General features: G+C 40.8%; 1 protein-coding gene across 1 annotated transcript in view; it reads right to left on the minus strand.

Annotated features, from left to right (window-relative positions):
* LOC5517551 (ankyrin-3) overlaps positions 1 to 16,802 on the minus strand; it is a 32,423-nt gene extending 15,621 nt beyond the window's left edge. Inside the window, exons 1-15 of the mRNA XM_048734300.1 lie at positions 16,595 to 16,802; positions 13,135 to 13,230; positions 12,587 to 12,685; positions 11,713 to 11,811; positions 10,868 to 11,047; positions 10,691 to 10,789; positions 10,308 to 10,406; positions 9,741 to 9,842; positions 8,983 to 9,081; positions 8,207 to 8,305; positions 7,387 to 7,485; positions 7,210 to 7,308; positions 6,527 to 6,625; positions 5,730 to 5,828; positions 3,858 to 3,956 (exon numbers count right to left, since the gene is read on the minus strand). Of these exons, the coding sequence (XP_048590257.1) occupies positions 3,858 to 3,956; positions 5,730 to 5,828; positions 6,527 to 6,625; positions 7,210 to 7,308; positions 7,387 to 7,485; positions 8,207 to 8,305; positions 8,983 to 9,081; positions 9,741 to 9,842; positions 10,308 to 10,406; positions 10,691 to 10,789; positions 10,868 to 11,047; positions 11,713 to 11,811; positions 12,587 to 12,685; positions 13,135 to 13,230; positions 16,595 to 16,627 (1,500 nt within the window). The 5' untranslated portion in view covers positions 16,628 to 16,802. The remainder of the gene's footprint in view (positions 1 to 3,857; positions 3,957 to 5,729; positions 5,829 to 6,526; positions 6,626 to 7,209; positions 7,309 to 7,386; positions 7,486 to 8,206; positions 8,306 to 8,982; positions 9,082 to 9,740; positions 9,843 to 10,307; positions 10,407 to 10,690; positions 10,790 to 10,867; positions 11,048 to 11,712; positions 11,812 to 12,586; positions 12,686 to 13,134; positions 13,231 to 16,594) is intronic.
* Between the last annotated feature and the right edge of the window lie 6,116 nt (positions 16,803 to 22,918).

A 22,918-nucleotide genomic window follows, 5' to 3' on the forward strand; every position in this document is an offset into this window, starting at 1 on the left:
CAAATATTTATTTTATTCGTAGAGAAAAAACAATAGCCTTTCTGTTAGTACGACTTTTATTCTCAGCTCTAATTGGAGCTATTTTGATAGCAGGAGGCTATGCCTCTAGATCTTTTTAAACATCATGTTTTAAAAAATATAAAAATAAAACCGCAGAATAGCTATTCGTCTGACCGCAGGCTCAATCGGGTATCGAGTTGCCATCACCGCTTGTAAATGATACCGGTGTGTATGATAATCATGCTAGATACAATTAAAATGCTATAAACAATCATCACCATCAATAAATGGAGGGATCAAATCGCTGCCACAAGAAAGACAAGCATAAGATTTACTGTCAATCAGAGTTTCACATACACGTTAAAGCCAGTCGATCCGATTTGCGTGACGCGTGGTTTTGTAGGCCATGCATGTGAATTAAATCTGTTTGAATCATGCTGAAATTTAATCCATCCTTCAATAAAATCGACTCGATTATATTTCTACGATATCTAACAATGCTGGGTGAGTTATATTTTTCAAAATGATGAGAGTTCTAAAAATTCAAATCAAAAACAAAACAACAGTGTCACGCAAGTCGGATTCACGGACTTTAAGGCATGAAGCACACAAACACAAGAAAGACAACATTCGAATCCCCTTGGCAAGTCACAATAATGACGCAGAGACAAAAGCGAGAGATATGTCACGCGAAAATTAATGGCGAGAAAATCGACACAGACTTTGGAATCCATCCAGCAGATACCCGCCGCCTGCCTCTTATTATCGCCTCAGATGTTTGCATTTTAATCCAGGATTTGGATTAAAATACGAGAATGTTAAACATGTCTCTAAGTGTTCCAAGAGAATAATTGAACTATTAGACTTTACTGACAGAGGGTAGAATAAACTAATTATTCAACTGCTATGAAAATCTTCGTCCAAGCGTTAAGTTGCCTAAAGTGCATGGTCGGATTATCCAATTTGCAGAATAATATTATCTAGGAGGTTGTCTTAGATGAGATCATTTTAATAATATAACAATCGGTCGTTGAAAAGAGAAAAGATAGAATCAATAGAAATCGAGGGAGGGGAGCCATTATTGAATAGAAAACAAATAACTGTTTTAGGAGGCTTTATCATTTATGTAAGTAAGGCTTCTGTTCTTTGATGTTTTTTCTTAACTTGAATAAGCAACGTGTAGGAAGCACAATGGACATCACACAAAAATATCACACAAAAATAGAAAAAATAAATTAAAGAGACAGCGGTGGTGTAGATGAAATATTTGCCTCTACTTCAGGAAACTCTTAGAAACGTCCAATGACAATATATGTAGCTTGGTATTTAAAATAAATATATTACTAATTTTCACGAATAAAAAAACATCACAGATACATAATAATTTGCTTAAGATGAATATTTGTAAAAGAAGTATAGCGGCTTGTTTAAGATAGTTAAAACGTCCCCGAACGAAATAAAAATGATTAAACTATCCAGAAATGGAATAGAAATGCGCGAAGAAGTTGAATATTAAGTTAATACAATTCCGTCTGTCGCTTCATACTTGTTGTTGACATTCTCCGTCGCTCGTCCGCGCGTGTTTTCTCCCCTCTCGTATTTCCCTCTGTTGCTGCAGGTTTCTCCGATACACAAAGGAAAAGATCATAGCAGACACGCCGAGCAGGGTGAAAATGGTCCCCAAGGCGCGAGCCGGGTCTCCCATAGACTCCAGCCATGGGGAATAATAATACTGCGTGTCACCCATACATCGAATCAGTGCGGTTCCTCACGAGGTTCGAACGCGACCATAACCCTTGAAGTTATGTTAAACTACACCGTGAAAAGTGACGATCACAGTGCAACCGAGGCAGTGTGGGATCGAGCACTAAATATTCATGATTATCGATTGACCCTTACCGCAGAATAGGAACAATGGACACCTGAAAGTGCATTTTTGATGGATTGTTTGGGAATAAAGGTCTTGATGGTTTGTTGATATAGTAAGCACTAAATGAGATCACGGCTTGGCTGGTCTAGACGGATGTTGTGTCCATTGAGCCGACTGTTATTTCTACGGTGGTGCGTTCAGACTTTACACTGCTTTCAAAGACCAAACGATACTCGTCTTCCTTGTTCAAAGTTGAAGAGGGCCAATCAGGCCGCTATTTTATGCTCCCGCACATTGCGGATTAACTCAAAGAATCCATTTTCGTCGGCTAATTCAAGCAAGTAACTGAGAAACTTTCAATAGAAGATTATTAATAAACTATCAAACTTCAATCCTGAATGGTTATTTAGAACTTACATATGAGCAGCTGTATTTTCAATTGTAAACAAAAACAAAGGAGTGGTTAATCAACATTCTTTAACTCAATTCCTGTCAGCGGTTTGTAGCGAATATGGTGAGTTCTATCCAGTGGCTTCTTGCAAGTAACAGCGAGTTAAAAAGAAACAACAAAAAACGAGTTCTAACGAATGATTGAAGAAAAGCAATACCAAGCAAATTTAAGCGAGTGGGTAGCGAATTATTCGAACTCTAGCAAGTAGCTTGCGAGTTCTAACGAGTGTCTAGAGAGTTACAGCGAGAGGCCGACGAGTTATAACCAGAAGCTATCGAAGTACACCTAGAGCGTGACGAGTTATTGCGAGAAGCTATCGAATTAAACCGAGAAGCAATTGAGTTACACTGCAGGCCAGTTAATCATCGCTACAATGCGACCAACCACTGATGGCTCTTTTTGGGTTGGTTTTATACTAAAAAAATATATTAAAATATATTATAAAAATATATTTTAAAAAAACACAAATATTTATTAAATTCGCTTCCTGCATAAGGTGCCATACTCTGAGGAGTTCTTAGCTCCGAGATAACACAACTCACGAGAGATGTTAAATGAGCAAACACGATATGGCAAATTTAGAAAGTTACCAAGATCAATTTAAATGGTAATGACAGATAAATGTCAAAAGTCACATCAAGTTGAATCACTTCAAGCATTCTCAGCCCCGCGGATAATGAATTCCTATATTTTTAATATCTTTTTTAGCATATGATCTCCTGATAATGACAGCGCACGCAAATCGACGTATGATACATTCGATCCGTCACCATTGTAGAGCGCGAGGTCACAAGGAGCAATGCTGTCAAGATGGGCTAAATTTATAGCACTATGATAAAAACAGGTTCTTTCGCGTCTAAACCCCTAAGAGCAGAGACATCTCGAGGGGTTCTATATATCTTAACCCTGGCATATCAGTCAATCTGCTTTAAAAACTGTCGTTTTTCTAGCTCGCTCTGTCATTTCCTTATTTATCATTGTATACCCATATTTGGGAGTCCGCTTCAATCATATTTTCGCTTTTTTATCGCGCTAGAACTTTGTAAGTCGAGAATTTCAACGTAAACTTCGTAAAACGTAACGTAAAATTCGTGTTTACTACGATCTTGCTGGCAGCCATCTTGGAAATGGAGCCTACTCCCTAACGTTTTAGAATATCACAGGTCTCCCGCGCGCTCGGCCCAGGCTTCTTTAGACCATTTAGCAAAACGACAGCCATTGATAGATTTCACTTGTTGAACGTACGTGACTAGAAGCTTGTATTCATCAGCACAAGAATGACCCACTCAATGCGTATTAGGATTTTAAATGTGAATCGCTTCGAAAATGGTTGATACTATCTTTGATAAATACTATTATTATCTATGTATTATTTATACAGGCTATGGCGGGCGTTTTGATGAGCGCAATGGCTGCGCGCGCTTCGCTTTTGTATCACTTACTAGTATGTCGTGGCGCCTGTCTATACCTTCTAAATCGCCCGCGTGTTGCGAGTGTTCATACGCGTGTTGCATCGCGCGCGTTGCGTGTGCTCACCTTGTCTATGGAGTCAGGTGACGCGCCATGGTCTAACAGCAGCGTGGTCATCTCGAGGTTTTTGGTCCTGACCGCAATGTGAAGCGGAGTTTCGCGGTCCTGCAGGAGACAAAACAAACGTCAATCACCGTTACAGGGAGAGGGGAGGGGGGGCCGCGGTCCTGCGGGATACAAAACAAACGTCAATCACCGTTACGGGGAGAGGGGAGGGGGCCCGCGGTCCTGCGGGAGACAAAACAAACGTCAATCACCGTTACGGGGAGAGGGGAGGGGGGGGCGCGGTCCTGCGGGAGCAAAACATACGTAGGTATATTGTCATCTCATATACTAAAAGTCCTGAATAATGTGTTCTGAGCTCAAGGCATGTCGATAGGTATTTGGTTATCATGACAAGAATCTGAGCAAAAAGTTTTCTTTTTTTAAACCTTAATAAGTCTTATTTTATAAAACCAACTAAGACCGATAAAAATACAAAACTGTGAAAGGATTCAATTAATATGTAGATGTACTATTTAAGTGGAATCTCTTAAAAGAAACCGCACTAACGGCTGAGACCAGCTTGGAGCAAAATGAAAAAGCGAACTGAGCAAAATAAATTATAGATAAACTGAAATAAAGACGCAATATTCCACAAGGGTGGTTAAGTTCAAATAAAATGTTTAAGACGAGATCCTGAGGAGAAATAAGTTAAACAAAACAAGCCTTGTCATTTTGAACTTTATAATCACAAGAACACACGTTTAAACAATAAGGCCGAAAAAAACAAATGCTTTTAATGATAAAAAGCTTTGATTTCTAACAAGACGACAATTTTCTTTTAGAGAATAAGACTAAAACTCTTTAAATTCACTTTTCTTTGTTTTTCCATCCCTCTCTCTGACTATTTATTTACGAATCTAGTTGAATATATACATGCCGGATTGATGAATGTCTGCGATGAATGGGTGCGCCGCAATTGAGATTTACAATAACAACTCGGGGTAAGGGTGAATATTATTATTGCATTACAGAAAAGCGATTTAAAAAGAGATACTGAAAATTAACTTTTACCAGTGCTGACATTTTAACGATGAAATCCATGCTGTTCGCTTTTTTTCTATTTTCACTAAAAGGCACTTGAATGTTATAATGCACTCAAGTCTTGTCCCTTAAAATGGATTACTCAGGAAGTTCACTAATGAAGACAACAACAATGCAACGCATTGTGGGAAGGGCAAGGTTTAGAAACTTATTTTGAAAACAAGTGAGTTTATCCCACCACCCACCCCCCCCCCCCCCTTTGCCCTAAATGTGGGGATTAATTCGAAACTCCCCGACTATATCGATGATTAAAGCTCGATTCATACGTTGCGCTCCTGTCGTGCCGATTCACGTCGCATAAATGAGTGGCACTCAGTAAAAGTTGAGTTTGTGATTCGGTTGTTATAAAGCAAAACAAAAGAGGCATTTGATTCGGCACTTCAAAAGCCAGACGTTTGATTCGGTGTCGTGCCTTTGTCGTGTAGCACGACTAGCGCGGTCGTGCCGAACTGAACCAACTCAGACGTAGAACTGCTCATGTGCCCAATCCAAATAATTAGATTGCGACGTATGAAACGGGCTTAACAGTGATACGAATTCATATGAGATTTTCAGATCTCGCATAAGGAAAACCTGTTATTACAGTAAGGAGAAAGTGAAATTTTCAGAGCATAAATTGGTCGCCATTTGTTATCCTAGAAAAAATAAACCAAGTATGAAAATGTGTGAATTTTTGGCTGATTTGGGGGTAGCGTTTGCGAAATTTTTGACTGAATTCGGTAAATGAAGCAGAAAACTTCACCTTTAGAAGCTTTTTTCGACAATTTTTCTCTTGATTTATCTGACGATTACCTGTGATTTTGCATCTACAGCAGCGCCATTTCTAAGGAGCAGCCTGACGATGGTGATCTGTTTCCTACGACACGCGATGTGAAGGGCAGTCTCACCCCGCTACAACAAATAACCCGAGTTATTACATATTCATTACTCCCTTATCGCCCCATGACAGGTTCTCCTAAAGGGTTCTGGATTCCGGATCCTAGTGTGTGGATTCCGGATTCCATGTGGGTTTTTTCCCGTGGATTCCGGATTCAATTTTTGTTTTCCAGGATTCTTGTATTCCGGATTTCAGCTGAAGTCTTGGATTCCGGATCCTAGTTTGTAGATTTTAGAGTCTCATTTTTTCATGGGTTCCGGATTACCTGTCATGGGGCGACCCTTATCATGTAAAACGCACCATGTGCAAACTTGGCTCGTCATTTATTATGCATTTTGTTTATGTCTACTGGACTCAACCTGATTTTCAGCGAGATTGTGAAATATAACGCGCAAAATCAACGCCACGTGTTTCTTTTCCCGCCATTTTCATGTAACGCGCATCAAATTTCTCGTCTTTACTCCCAGCAAAGCGCGCTTTCTTCCCGCCTTTCCCATGCAATGCGCGTCAATTTTCCCGCCTTTTCTCACATCAACGCGCGACTGTTTTCCCGCCTTTTTTATAGCGCAATGGCGCTATTTTTCTTTTGAGATGCATAACTATTTTCCACTATCATGAAAAAACAACGCATGCCAATTTGACCGCTAATCTTGGTAGTAACTTTCGTCTATTTTCAATATTTCATAATTAATTTCCAGTCCCCTTTACTTACCACGTTTGTGATGTCCGGTGAGCCGCCGTGCTGCAGGAGAATGAGCACTAGAGTGACGTTACCATAGTAAGTAGCCACGTGCATGGGGGTCTGACCGCCCTGAAAAAGACAATCATATCGCCATTAACATGTGGCTTTTATCCTATAGAATATCTTCCATTGTAGCAATTCTGTAGTTTGTAATCAACAGTGGATTACCGATAGCTCAATCTTCAGCCCCTCGCTAACTCGAGCTTTTTTTTTCGTTCCCCTCGAGGGTTCTAGTAAACGAGGTTCCACTGCAGAATGTCGTGCATAAGGGTTCAACTAGTATATCAAATGTTGCACGTTGTGTCCACTTGTGTCGCAAATTGCATGCAATCAACACAAGTATGCTGTGTGTTGCATGTAATGTCCGGTTTGGGTTGCTTACAAATAGCACGGGTTTGTTGCGAATGAAATAACTACAAATATGTGGGTGTTGCACGCAATAACCTCGAGTATGTTGCGTGCTGCATGCTGCATGCAAGATGTCCGATTCGGGATTGCATACAATCGGCGCGAGTTTGTTGCGTACTGTATACATTACCATGTGTTGCATGACGTGTGTTGCATGAAACTGCAAATGTGTGGCAGCCCATGGGTACCGCAAGCAAGTTGCGTGAAATTACCGCAAGTATGTTGCAAGTGCCATATGATGTTACCTCATTGGCGGAGTGGACATTGGCTCCATACTTTAGTAGCAGTTGGATGACTTGCTCGCGGTTCTTTTTGCATGCGACGTGCAGAGGAGTGAATCCATTCTGTGGAAACAAAGTTGTCATACAATCAATCGTTAAGAACAATTTTCCCGCATCTCATTATCTAATGCCTCGACTTACCCTAGCCCTAGCGTCTGTGTCAGCTCCTTTGTCCAATAACAGCTGAGCAATGTCCACGTGGCCGTAATGTGCAGCGATGTGAAGTGGCGTCAGACCATTCTGAAACATGAACAAACGAATATTTATAGGCTAGTTTTGTCAGGCTGTTGGTGATATGTCCCAAACACAGTGCAATCCTGTTCTGAGTTATTGCCGAACAGTACCGAACTACCCGATACAGCGCAATCCTGTACTGAGTTATTGCCGAACATTACCGAACTACCCAACACAGTGCAATCTTGTACTGAGTTATTGCCGAACAGTACCGACAACCCAATACAGTGCAATCTTGTACTGAGTTATTGCCGAACAGTACCGACAACCCAATACAGTGCAATCCTGTACTGAGTTATTGCCGAACATTACCGAACTACCCAACACAGTGCAATCCTGCACTGAGTTATTGCCGAACAGTACCGAACTACCCGATACAGTAACGCGTCAATCCTCTACAGTGCCAAACAGCACCGAGTCGATCCCGAACAGCACCGAGTCGATCCCGAACAGTACCCAGCTATTTTCATACGGTGCCATTTCAATCCGGTACAGAACAGAGTCAATCCCAAACAGTACCTGCTCCCTTCCGAGCAGTACCGAGTATCTTCCGAACAGTACCGTGTAGCTCGCGAACAGTACCGTGTCTCTCGCGGACAGTACCAATTGCCTCCCGAGCAGTACCGAGTCTTTCCCGAACAGCACCGAGTCGCTCGCCGACAGAATCACGTCACTCCTCTAGCACCTTTTTCAATAGTTGGCAAAACGATAATGACAACCCGCTTACCGTCGCGACGACGTTGACGGGCGCCTTGTTGTCGATGAGTAGCTCCGAGGTATTGGGATGATTTCCTTGGCACGACATGTGAAGAGGTGTGAGGCCATGCTGCAACAGAAGCAAAGACAAGAACGCTGTTAACATTCCTGTGTGGACCAAGATCCCACGGTTCAAGACCACGCCTCTTTAGGGGCTCTTATACTTCACTTAGGTCGGTTACGAAGAAAGTCTACATTAATTGAAGTAATTAATATCATCCCCGTCGTTGTACTGTTTCACTATTTATAGGGTGGGGCTAAAAGAGTTGCATGAATTTATAAAATTGTCTTTATCTCTACAGGCCTTTATCTTACAAGCACGGGTTTTACTGTCAAAGCTGTGTTCGCCTCCACACCCCCATACCCTTCCCCGCAAATAATCATGTTCAACCCGTTCCTGGTATAACTAGAAAGACTACAGGCAAGCTGTAGAAAAACTAGATGGTCTGCGTAGGCGTGGTGTAGACACGGTATAATTCAACACAAGGTTGAAAAGGTATGTTAAACGCCTCTGTGAAACAGAGTGGTTGCGCTGACGTTTCGAGCGTTAGCCCTTCGTCGGAGCAAACCGACGGCAACCCTTTCAGGGGCGTAGCCAGGGGGGGCAGGGTGCCCGGACCCCCCTTCTAGCAGCCAAACATATAGTAAATGTATGAGACATTATCTAAAGTACAGGAGAAAATGCTTGAAAGGGCCTTTTGGGCCCCCTCCTGTTGAAAATCCTGGCTACGCCACTGCCCTTCTTACCTTGGTCCGGGATGTAAGCGAGGCCCCTTTCTGGATCAAGTACTCCACGACCTTCTCGTGGCCGTCCCTCGCGGCACAGTGGAGAGGCGTTAGGCTGTCCTGTAAGCAAATATAACATTTATTTGAGGCGCAGTGCAGAGGCGTTAGGTTGTCCTGTAAGCAAATATAACATATTTGAGGCGCAGTGCAGAGGCGTTAGGTTGTCCTGTAAGCAAATATAACATATTTGAGGCGCAGTGCAGAGGCGTTAGGCTGTCCTGTAAGCAAATATAACATTTATTTGAGGCGCAGTGCAGAGGCGTTAGGTTGTCCTGTAAGCAAATATAACATTTATTTGAGGCACAGTGCAGAGGCGTTAGGTTGCCCTGTAAGCAAATATAACATTTATTTGAGGCGCAGTGCAGAGGCGTTAGGTTGTCCTGTAAGCAAATATAACATTTATTTGAGGCGCAGTGAAGAGGCGTTAGGCTGTCCTGTAAGCAAATATAACATTTATTTGAGGCGCAGTGGAGAGGCGTTAGGCTGTCCTGTAAGCAAGCAAATATAACATATTTGACGGGCCTCTGCCAGCAGATAAGGTGACCCTTATGGGTAATTTTTACTCGAGAGCCTTGTTTCCGTACACTCGCCTGGACAATTGGGTCGCATGAGCAGTACCATCATCACCTGAGCGAATAAATGCGACAGTGCGCAACGGTTTGGCTGATAAGCCCAGAATTCCTCAAGGCCATCGATTGGGCTACCTGTGTTAACATTACCTTATTTGGGATGTCGACCTTAGAGCCTTTCTCTACCAATAAGGTGACGATGTTCAGATGTCCGTACTTGGCGGCCACGTGGAGTGGCGCGATGATGTAGTTCTACAAGATAGAAAAACAACTACACTGAATACTTTTGTCCTTTGGACTTAGTGGTACCCTGTGGTTTTGGCTAAAAAAAAAATTCTCCCAACAGTCACCACTACTAACCGATCAACTGCAGATATAATGTTTAGAAAATGCTTATGGGTAGGGCTCTCAATAGGCGCATGTGCGCATGTGCGCGCACTCACCTTGAGAGCCTACCTAAACTACCGTCATGCAGCGCAGGCTTCGCATGCTGGAAGCTTAAAAAAGTGTGCGCTGCATTCTGGTAGTTGAGATTTCTATGGTGATGCACGCACGAATTTATCGCTGGAATGGCCTATCGGTATGTCTAGAAGGCATGGTAAGAGCCAGTTTGTTGATGTCCTTCAGCAACGTAGCCTCCCTCGCAGGCGTTTTTAGGCAGGCGAGCGCCCAGCCTATCTGCACAAAGCTATCAGGGCGCCTATGTGTATGACGTACCTTCGTCTTGTAGTCAATAGTAGCTCCGTTCTGAACCAATACAGTAGCGACGTTAAGATTGCCATATTTGGCTGCGATGTGCAAGGGTGTAAAGCCATTCTATGGACAACAGACATTGAGTTAGTTTGAACCTGAGAAACACTTATCAGAAATTTTGAATCTACGTCTGACTTCATTCATAATAGACAAACAGCCCCCCTCCCACCCTCCCCCCCCCCCCCCCCCCCCAATACACACTTGTTGGAAATCTAGAATCCGCTCCTGACCACTTATATCAGTGATCCTTGTCTGATTAGAGTCACTTCTGAACCACACCCAGCACACAATTATCAATTATTAAAATCTTGGATCAACCCCTTGACTACTTTCATTAGTTCACAAACCGGTGCCTCCACGTCTGGTTGGTGTCCTTTCTGAAGCAGTAACTTAGCAGCCTTGGCAAAGTCCTTCCTGGCAGCCGTGTGCAGTGAGCGGTACCCTTTCTGTGAAGGAAAGGTAGGGTCTGTATTCAGAATGAAAACGGTACAGGTGTGGCACAACAGTAATCAAGTAGCACTTACCCTTGAGTCATGATGTAGCAAAATAGCCACCACTTTCTCATGGCCCTGTTGGACGGCTACATCAATAGGGGTGAAGCCATCCTCTGTTGTGGCTTGCTGATTGGCACCATGAGTGAGGAGAATCTTTACTACGTCAGCATGACCCTCTTGGGCAGCCATGTACAGAGGGGTGAAGCCATTCTATAAGGGGTATAGAATGGCAAGATAAGAACATAGGTTGATTGAATAGGATCATGTACAGAGAGGTGAAGCCATTCTATAAAAGGGTATAGAATGGCAAGATGAGAACATTGGTTGATTGAATAGGATCATGTACAGAGGGGCAAAGCCATTCTATAAGGGGTATAGAATGGCAAGATAAGAAAAGAAGGTTGATTGAATAGAATCATGTACAGAGGGGCAAAGCCATTCTATAAGGGGTAAAGAATGGCAAGATAAGAACGTAGGTTGATTGAATAGGATCATGTACAGAGGGGTGAAGCCATTCTACAAGGGGTATAGAATGGTAAGGTAAGAACATACATAAATTTAAAAGTGTGTGGTATATTCAGTGACACTAGTCAACTACCACTAATACCAGTACCCTCAAGGAGGATGGACATAATTATTTGGTTGCATTTACTGTGTTCAATCGTATAGTGTTAAATCTGAGGCTTCCTGGCTGGAGGTAAAATACAACAAAAAGGACCTTGTAAAGAGTGGGAAAGCCATTCTACAAGGGGTATAGAATGGCAAGATTAGAATATAGATGAATTGAATAGGGGGATGAGTTAAGTATGACTCTCTTGAGAGTTGCATGTGCACCCTGTGAACATCCCTAGGTGCGCACCTCCTTGTCTCCTTACCTGGGCCTTAGAGTTAACAGTTGCATTGTTCTCCAACAAGACTTCCACAGCCCCTCTCTGCCCAGCTAAAGCAGCAATGTGCAGTGCAGTGTTGCCTTTCTGTATAACAAAGAAAAGGTTATTGACATTAAACACAAATGCACCTTCTCAGATATTCAAGGGGGACCTTTATGCCTTTTGAAAAAAAACACTGAGGAAGATTAGCTTGGCCCTACAGCCTTGGGGGAAGGGGGTTGGGTGTGGTCTCAAATAGGTCATCTATAGGTTGTCTGAAACACAGTAGGAGATACTATTTCCAAAAAAAAAAAGCCCAAGAACATTCCTTTATCAAGCTTTAGCAGGCCTTGGAATATTGGGAACGAGGTGGGGGTGGGGGGGGGGGGGGGGGGGGAGGCGAGGTGAGGTGAGGTAAGGGCCAGAAACAGAGAGATATTGAGGTGCACAGCCATGCTCCTAATGGTCATTTCCTTATTTTTTTTTTAATATTTCCTTCAAATATTGGGGGGCATTTGCCCTGAGTGCCCCACCACTGCTATGTCCCTGATCCAGACCAAATCACACCATTGCAATGACAGCTGCATGTACTGCTTTTACTGAGGAGGGTGTCTAGGGCATGGTAATTCTTTAATAACATCACGTTTTGGTTACTGCTTTTTCTGAGGAGGGCGTCTAGCATATGGTGATTCTTTAATAACATGACGTTTTGGTTACTGCTTTTTCTGAGGAGGGCGTCTAGGATATGGTGATTCTTTAATAGTGTCACATTTTGGTTATCAAAGGAGGGTTAAGGTGCGCACACCCATTGAAACCATCTCTAACTATGCATCTGATGATCTACATCAATTTCATGAAAATAAAGAAAAACTGACAGTACCTTAGTCGTGGCATTCACATTCGCTCCCCTCTTTATCAGCTCCACCATCACCTCCAGGTGGCCTTCCTTGGCCGACAGATGCAGTGCATTAAGCCCATTCTAATGGTCAAAATGATGTCATTAATCCAATAATAACACATACTATCAATGCACCTAGCAGACCCTGCAGAGGGATTACTGTGTCCCTAGGGATTGAATCAGGGAATGACAGTTTCATGGAACGTATAATCATAATAGAAAGACTGCGTGTGCTCATGGTTTATGAAAGTGTTTTTGTGTTTAGCCACTTCGCCAAACATGCTGGCGTGAGTGTTCGATCTCAATATTTGACAAACATGTTTGCGTGTTTAGCCAGGCCTTTACTCGGAAGCAATTTAGAGGTGGGGTGAGCGGGCACCGTCCCCCTTAACTTCGGATATTTGGCTTAAAAATAACAAGAAATATAAGGAAATCCATGGAAGAGCAATGATTCCCTCCCTTTTTGGGACTCCTGGATACACCCCTGACAAATTTAAGTCTCCTTTGCCTCGGTATGTTTTTTTACTTACAGCATTGCATGTATGGATGTCCCCTCCATCATTCAAAAAGTTGATGACCTTGTCGATGTTCCCAGCTCTAGCAGCCCTTAGAAAGGCCACATCAATCTGCAAATAATTAGAAGTTTAATAAATGAAAATAGTTTTCATCAAAATTCTGCACCATCGAAAATCATTGTCAAAATATAAAAGCCTAAACGTCTTCTGACAAATGAATTTAAATCTCTATTTTAATTTTAATAACACAACACTTTCCCAACTACGAAAATTTTACAGTGTTGCTTTAAAAATGCCTTTATTGTTTTAGAGACAAACGTATATACACACTAAGTTATAGCAAGTGCAAAAAATAACTAGTGTCAACAATAAAAGAAAAAGATATTAAAATAAGCCCCCTCTATCTATAAACCCCCTCCAAGCCCTCCAAGCAGCCTCCCCTCCCCCCCCAGCCCAACACCCCTCAGAAAATCCTAGCAACACACCTGGTTCATGTGATTTCTAAGGCATGTTATCATAGGAGGGACACACGAAAGCCAAAAACTAATTTACATCTATATGTTGATAGAATCCTGCTGTAGGTTCAGTATCAGTAGGATAACAAAGTTTTAAAAAGAAACAGGAGGCATCAATATAATAACTTAAAAAATCATTCCATTAATATAGTACTAATTCTGTGAGGGAAAGAGGGTAAGCAATCTACATGGAATCTCAAATTACCAGAACTCAGAATAATTAAAGTTTCAGCCTATTTGACAAGAAAATAATCTCTGATGACACACAGCGAACATCCTGTTTACATGAGGATTATCAAGTCTGGTGTGATGCTAAAACATATATTAACGTCGTCAGGAGCACCATTTCTCTTACATAGCCCCTCCTGGTGCAGGCTCATACCCAGGATTTTTCTTGGAGGGTGGACCTAATTTTCCCGGGGGGGGGGGGGGGGGGGGGGGTTCTCTAATAAAAATTACACCAGCGAAAAAACAAAATGAGATTTTGTATGCCTTTGCAGTATCTCCATGGGGTGTTTATTGTCGGATTTGACGATTTGACTCCATACCAGACTGATCTAGCTTATGATTTATAGTTTTGTCTACAAATAGCACATCTATTGAGAACCAAAAGTGGACCTGCGGCCTTTGTGGTGGGTGAACAGCTTCACAACTTCATGTTCAGATTTTTAAAATAATCTTAGGGGGACATTAACACAGCACCTTAGAGACCTTATTGCACCCTCAGTGCAGTCACATTGCAGGCCTGTACCCAGGGGGGGGGACAGCCAAAGGTCCACTTTCAGTCCTGAACAGACGCGCTATTTGTAGACAAAACTATAAAGCATAAGCTAGATCACTCTGGTATGAGCCAAATCCGACAAAATAAACGTCAGGTGGAGATGCTGCAAAGGCATAAAAAATCCCTCTTTGTTCTTTCTAAGGTGGTCAGATTTTTTATCTGAGAAATGACCCCTCCCCCACCCCAGAAAAATTTGGTCCACTTTTTTGGATTCCGCCCACCCACCCCCCCCCCCCCTGCATTGATGTTTCTTAGTCGTAATATTGCCTCTATTATTGCATATTTCTGGCTTGTGAAATTCTGCTTCATGACTTGTACCACTTGTTTTTCTTGGTGTATAAGACACGTACGGGGTTGCCTAGTCCTGTTTATTAGCATTTATATGGGGCCAAATGAAATTGTTTTTTCCAGTCTCCAACTACTACTATTAATAACTCTGGCCACAGAAGCAATAACATAAGATATTTATTCAAATTGATTTGACATCAGAGAAATTGTTTTGTTTGGTCTGTAGCATCAAGAAAACTAGAATGATAAGATGTCTAAACATATCCCATTCCTGTTCAGGTGCTAATAGTCTGAGGCATAAAGATGAAAGAAAATATTTTAAATGGTTAGAAAATCAGAAAAAAATGCATTCTAGTGCTAATCAAGTATAAATACTGATTAAAGTTTGATGATTTCATGGAATCAAAATTGACACTCAAGAAACCTAGAACATTTTTCACACATTTGTAGTCAAAATTATAGAACACAGCTTTTCCTCTAAATAAGAAAGCACTTAGCTCAAGATTCCACTTAAATGTAGTTGGCAATAAATCTTTCTATAGTATCAAATAGGCTAAAATTTTAGCTCAAGATTCCACTTAAATGTAGTTGGCAATAAATCTTTCTATAGTATCAAATAGGCTAAAATTCCCCATATTAAATTTCCACATAATATCATTCAGGTTGCTTAATATTGATATTATACTATGAGCTATAAAACTTCTGATTGGAATTAATTTTGTTAACTTGAGGAAAAATTTATGAATAGTTATATTGATATCAAATTGGAATAATCCAAAATTTACAGGCAATTATTATTCTAATCCTTCGCAGACTTATGGACTAGTAAGAAAAAAAAAGTGAAGTACGTCTGGCTCAATTTTAAGGTAATAATAAAATTGCTTTGAGAAAAGTCAAAGAGCAAGAGAAAGTTAATAAATCAAGGACATTTTGTTTGATTTTAAGATGAGTTAAATTGACTAGCTTCTACTAGGTGTGGTTGTATATTCTTGCTCACGCCTCCATGTGAAATTATAGCACCGAAAAACCATTCAATGACACTTATACAAGCAACACGCAAACAAAAAACAAAGAATAATAAGAATAGGGTTTCCAGTTATTAAACACAAATGACTGTACCTCTATCTGTGACAAAGCCTCTTCCATATTTCACGGTGAATTTTCAAGAAGATCGAGCTGATTGTAAGGTTATTTTTCCTCAAACTGCATTCTATTTAGCATAAATGCGATAACTTGCGCGCAAAACCGCTAAAAATGTTAATAACACGGTTTGGTTTAAGGTCTATTTTTCTTTTGAGTGGCTTCCAATCCGATAATTCGGTCTTTTAAAGTCAAAACATCTAGGCATTTTTTTTCTGTCGCTTGAATTTTGTGTATACTATAAAAGTCAGTGAGATCTTTAGACAAACATAGTGCATATTCGCGGGCACGCATGAAGGTAGTGCTTTGATGAAGTCGGCATTTACACCGAATAGGACAATCAATCGATGGAACAGACACAAATCAAAATAACCTCTGCACGCTATACTAACTTCATTCAACAATTGCAGCCAGGAAAAATACCGATTTCTCCATATGAGGCTGAGAGGTCACTATAAAAATTCTACATTCTGGACTACGGTGTAAAAGTTATTGTAAGTACGTAGTAAGCGAAATTCACTTCAAGTGTCCTTACATTGTGAAGACAGCTTTACTTACTAAAGCGCCAGACATTATTATAATTTCCACAACGTTAAGGCTATTTTAGAGATCCAAAATTCAGCACAATCCAAAATGTAACTTTTTTGGTTCGTAATAAAGTCTCCTGGTGTAAATTATGTTTGTATTATGAAAAAAATCGTGGTTCTAAGTTCGCACGCGACGTGAACAGAGAAAAGCCGATTGCACCAACCTGATTCAAACCACCACTCTCCTTTTCCTTCATTTCGCTAAATGACAGCTCCCGCGTAGCAGTTAAGCTCTGTGATACTATGTGCTATGCTGGGTCTTGGGGCTTAGCGCATAACAAGCCGTGTTTATGAAGAAAATGGCGGTGTTTTAGCCTGAATCCGAGGCGCCAAGGGAAAAGTCTACAGAGAAAAGGGCGAGGTAGATCTGCGCATGCGCAGGCGACGTCAAAACACAAACGAGAAGCTACAAGAATGAATATATTTATACGGACCAAGTACTAAACATTAGAGCCCGCTTATACAACATCTCTATTATCCACGAGCTTATGACAAAAATAAAGCTGTAATCGATACCTCCCAGGTGCCAAAAATTACAGTGTAGCCGGCTTTGTTTGAAAAATAATATTTTTACCTAAGTTTTAAATTCAATGCCGCGAGGCCCCTAAAGATAGCATCTAATGATCTGTGTTTTGGGTAAAAAATGCGTGGAAACGTGATCGTTCATTTTATCTTATGATAGATAGCCTGGATTTAAGTTACGTACATTGTCTGTATATTGATTACAGGAAAACAAAATGTCTGATATTTGAAGTATGGGATAATTAATTTGATTTAAAAATTTGGATATTTTAGATTCAATTTGAGAAAAATATATCCCCGAGCAATTACCTGGATCGAGTAGCCTAACAAGGGCATAAACAAATAAGGAAGGGGGAGGGGTGTTTCACTATGTGATACTAGGTTCTTTGTGCTTATCGTCAATTATTCTCGTATAAGATCAAAATAATAATAATAATAATAATAATAATAATACTGATCGACTTGTTTACGTGTTTTGCGAAATCATGCTTGACTTCCGCTAGTAAATGAACCCCTTCTAATCCCGCTAATTCTCTTGTTGGTATTTTTCAAAATCAACATAAAATAAAATCACAAAATATTCATAAATATGTTCTCTCTAATGCAAAAAATAACAAAGATACCTAAAAATAGAACATATTTATGAGTAAGTCCCACTGTACTTATGTTAAGCATGGCGATTTCGGCGCAAATTCCTTAGTACGGTCTTTCGTCTGCTACTAGTTGGAATAAATGTTGTCAAGTCATGCTGTTTTTTACAGTCTTCGATAAGTTCTAGCTCGCTAACCCGAAGGTCAAGAGCTTTATTCATTGAAAAAAATGACCTAAGAATAGTATGGGTCGCTATGTCTGTCAAAAAAAAAACACACAGACTAAAGTATCAATTTTTGTTAATTGACTATTCAAATTGAAATAGTTTTCAAAAGGACTAATAATGAAATAAATTGTATCGTTTATCTAGGATAAGATAACCAGAACATTTTTGTTTGTTATTGATTAGTATCAATAGATGAATGTGTGGAGAGTTTTAGTGATTATAATAGATCCAATTTAAAAAATAAATAAAAGAAACAGAGTCGTAAATGGATGTTTTGGCTTCCTTGGCGCGTATAGAGTTTTTCAGAATCGCTTAAAAGCCCACGGAGGCGTTAATTCGAATAACGAGGCGCTTATTTCAAAATTCAGACTTCAGGTCTATATAAACAACTGTCATGTCTTAGAAATCAAATAATATCATCAACTCCAACAAATGAGTTTAGCTTCATTGTGTGTGTGTGTGTGGGGGGGGGGGGGGGGGGGGGGCTAACTCCAAGGGGGCACATTCGATGCGTGCGCTTGTAGGAAGCTGGGCATTAATGATTATTATTTCTTAAATTGAACACACGCAAAAGAAAATGTTAAAAAAAATAATGTTAGGAAGGAAACCCGAGAGGAGGCGTGGGATTATTGATCGCGCCTAAAATAAACTTGTCTTCAATGAAAGGCCCCTCAAAATAAATCTGATTGGAACAAACAAGTTGCAGTCACTTATTGATCAGTTGATAAGCGTTTTAATTTCCATTCAAGGTTGTGTGACTGGATGTGTGGTACAATATGACACGGTGCGTGTTTGGTATGATTATATATCATTAAAGTTCAAAGATAGTTCAAAGCCCCAATGTTAATAAAAGAATGGACGCTACTCGAGACAAATAATATTTGAAAAAAAAAAACAAGAAAAGCATCAATTAAGCAATGAGAGTATGCCAGTATTTGATGCATCGTTTAAGGATATTTTTATGTATCGCTATTATTATATTTATGTGTTTTGTAGAACATTGAGGAGATAAAAAATACAAATAAGTAAATTATAATTCCATACTACTGCATGGGACACCTAATGTCCTTTGTATTCATTATTTGATTGTGTATTATTTAAGAGACCAGTGGCCCTGAAACAAATCTATACTATCACACAGTGAGTTTGGCTCGAATATGTTTTTAATTCAATAAAAATCGTGATGAAATTTAACCCGCTAGTCACACCCGCAATAGCTGTCTTGGTCGGAGCCCGTGCTGTCGGCTTACTACTGCCAACTACTAAAATATTCTTGAAGTTACGCGTGAATTCATAAAACAAACAGCATGTTTTCTTAGCACGAGGATAGAATAGCAAGTTGTGTTTGTATAAAACACGTGTGGTATAAATTATGCTTTAGAGTATAGAGGATGCACGCAGTAAGTCGAAGGAAAGTTGCTATATTTGCGATAATATTTATTCTATGTTAAGCATGTTACTGATAAAATAGAGACCGGACATAATCAATTAATTTATAAACACTCACCACGATATCTCTCATGTCAGAAATCCCGTGAAGTTAGTCTTGAAATTTTTACCAAGTCCAGAGGTCCCCGACTAAATACCCTGCCTCTTCTTGTACGATCGTCAAATACCCATCGCCGTGTTTCTCGCATCCACTCTGAACCCTTGCTAATTGAGTCCTCTATTCGCTGTGCTGTGCACCAAAGGAACACGATTAGACAAGCAAACAGACAACACACGGCATTGCTACTGAAGTACCTCTGTATAGGTACTGATAAAGGAGTGATCTGAAGCTTAGAATGAGATATCTACATTAATGATTGACACACGGAATATGATACAAATGTCGAGAGAAGATTGCAAGGCACGCAACACAGGGATACCAAACTCGCAAAACTTCCCATTGCTAGCTGCCTACAAAAAAAGAAACATCTTTTTTTATTATATGTTATATTTTGCACAGATTACGCATCTAGGAAGAATATGTGTTTCAAGACCGAACAAAATCTGAGTCTCCAATTCTCCGAGCTCCAAAGTCACGAAGGTCCGGATTGTTCTCGAAACGTTTTGGCCGTTCAATCTAAAATCTCAATGCATGAAAGTCAAATATCCATTTGGATGTATCATGCCATAGTATCGCTGTTAAATCGAATTTAGTATAGTTTTGTTCAGTTCTACGGTACCGTTTTTTAATTGTGATGAATAAGGATGTCGTTCAATCAACTGTTTGCATTTCCAGATGCGTGCACCCAATAAAGACACGACACCTTAGGGGATAAAAGACCTCCCGGGACCTCTTACCTTTTGTATGGCAAACTAGAGCACTCTCTGGCCACAGGAGGCCGTCGATTTTTCTATTATCGTCTCCTGCTGACTAGAGCCATCACATGCGCGGAAACAAAGCGGACTTTACGGGTAGTCCAAAGCATGAAACCTCCAAGGAAAAATTGAAATAAATTCTTATTAAAGAAAGTTTAATATTTCAGAAATCATTTAAGAGTTAGAGTTATGAAAGATTCGGGTTAATATTACACGCCTGTCCTCGCGTTTTTATGAGCTTGTCGTGACCATGTAGCAATTTCATGTAGTTTTACGTAAAAGGAATTGAATTCCCCATTGCTTTGCATGGTACCATTTTAGGCTTGGTACTCTCTCGGGATTAACCACGGATAAATATTACGAGAGAAGTCACGCCAATATGATTGATGACGACTATATATGCTTGATGCACCTCACGGAAATCTTGTGACGCATTGTTACACAACGTTGATACACCTGAGAAGCGATAGACCACGCGACATGTGTGAAGTCCAGGGACAAGAAACAAGTTTGTCCCTTGAGAAATGCCTGAATATTTGCAGAGTAGCGAAGCAGCTTATTCCCAACTTAAGCAGATCTCACATGCCCCTGAGCAAATATTCAGACATTTCTCAAGAGACAAGCTTGTTTCTTCATTCATCACAACTGAGATGTGTGATATACCGTAACGCGAGATGTGTGATACACCACGCAAGATGTGTGATACAACGTAACGTGAGATGTGTGATACACCGTAACGTGAGATGTGTGATACACCGTAACGCGAGATGTGTGATACACCGTAACGCGAGATGTGTGATACACCGTAACGCGAGATGTGATACACCGTAACGTGATATGTGTGACAAGCCACGCGAGATGTGTGATACACCGTAACGTGAGATGTGTGATACACCGTAACGTGACATGTGTGATACACCACGCGAGATGTGTGATACACCGTAACGTGAGATGTGTGATACACCGTAACGCGAGATGTGTGATACACCGTAACGCGAGATGTGATACACCGTAACGTGACATTTGTGATACACCACGCGAGATGTGTGATACACCGTAAGACGAGATGTGTGATACACCGTAACGCGAGATGTGATACACCGTAACGTGACATGTGTGATACACCACGCGAGATGTGTGATACACCGTAACGTGAGATGTGTGATACACCACGCGAGATGTGTGATACACCGTAACGTGAGATGTGTGATACACCACGCGAGATGTGTGATACAACGTAACGTGAGATGTGTGATACACTGTAACGTGAGATGTGTGATACACCGTAACGCGAGATGTGTGATACACCGTAACGTGAGATGTGTGATACACCGTAACGCGAGATGTGTGATACACCGTAACGCGAGATGTGTGATACACCGTAACGCGAGATGTGTGACAAGCCACGCGAGATGTGTGATACACCGTAACGTGAGATGTGTGACAAGCCACGCGAGATGTGTGATACTCCGTAACGTGAGATGTGTGATACACCGTAACACGAGATGTGTGATATACCGTAACGCGAGATGATATACACCGTAACGTGACATGTGTGATACACCACGCGAGATGTGTGATACACCGTAACGTGAGATGTGTGATACACCGTAACGCGAGATGTGTGATACACCGTAACGCGAGTTGGTTGGTCTTTATCACTTTGAATGTTTTATCGCTTAACAAAACGATCTTTGGCGGGGCTAAAGTAGTTGATCTATCAAACAATCTCAGCGAGTTTACGCGGCAAGCTCTTCATAGTCCACTGTGAAGTCTATTTCCTTTAATTTTCCATTTTTTTATTACTATACAAATTCTCTTGCGTACTAGAATACAAACCGAGTGCTTGGGTTACCTGTGGTCTATTACACAGCACTAAAAGCCACCACCATCACCATATTGCATTTTTTACATGCCATGGTAAAAACAATTGCATCACTATCCCATACACTCCTTAGTCCAACTCCACTCACAGTAGCATTCCCCATAATTACCCTCCCGACCTCACCCACCTCTACCCGTATCACAACCATTACCCCCCTATATGTCCCCCTTCTCCCCAGGTGCCATGGTACGAATACCTGCTTTTAACCAAAAACATCACCTCACCGATTTTTTTACAAGTTTAAAGAAAGAGAACGTGCAATGGCACACCTGTTTTTGAGTTGATTTATTGAATGTCTACAGAGGGGGTTAAATACAAAAGAGATACTGTACTCTATGAAACATACACTGGACAAGGGCGTGGTCCAAAGGAGGGACTAAGACACCCCTCAAGGTTTCTTTCCTTGTACACTGAATAAAAATACTTTGTATTCCGTCAATAGAAGCCTGTAGATCCATGGAGAACTTCAAGCAATGGATAGTTTCCTTCGCAGTGGCTTTTATTTGTCACACGGACGCTTACGCAAAAGCGGCTGCGAAGGACAATAAGTAAAAAGATCCGACTCTTTGCTTAAAGAACCCCATCTCATTTTACAACTGACTATTCTGTATACTTTCTGATACTAGAAAGGAAAGTTGTCTCGGGAAAATTTATATGCAGACAAAAAGCTTAAGCGAAGTTTGCAAAAAAAAGGCCTATATTCAGTAAACTGCATATTAGACTGAGCCAAGTTCTAAGACTATGTCAAAAGCCGCGACATACCGTAGTTCCGCCACATACAAGAACCTGCTTTTTACAAGGTTAGTCTAAACACCTTTAGACGATTTCTTATACATTTACTGTGCGGTTCTTATAAAAAATGCAGTATAAGATACCAAATTTTAGCCTAACAGTTCTTCATTTCCAGTTTCTTATGTGTGGGGAACTACTGTATCTATATGCATAGATGATAGTATCCGA

Source organism: Nematostella vectensis, chromosome 11 (assembly GCF_932526225.1).
Source record: "Nematostella vectensis chromosome 11, jaNemVect1.1, whole genome shotgun sequence".
Taxonomy (NCBI): Eukaryota; Metazoa; Cnidaria; class Anthozoa; order Actiniaria; family Edwardsiidae; genus Nematostella; species Nematostella vectensis.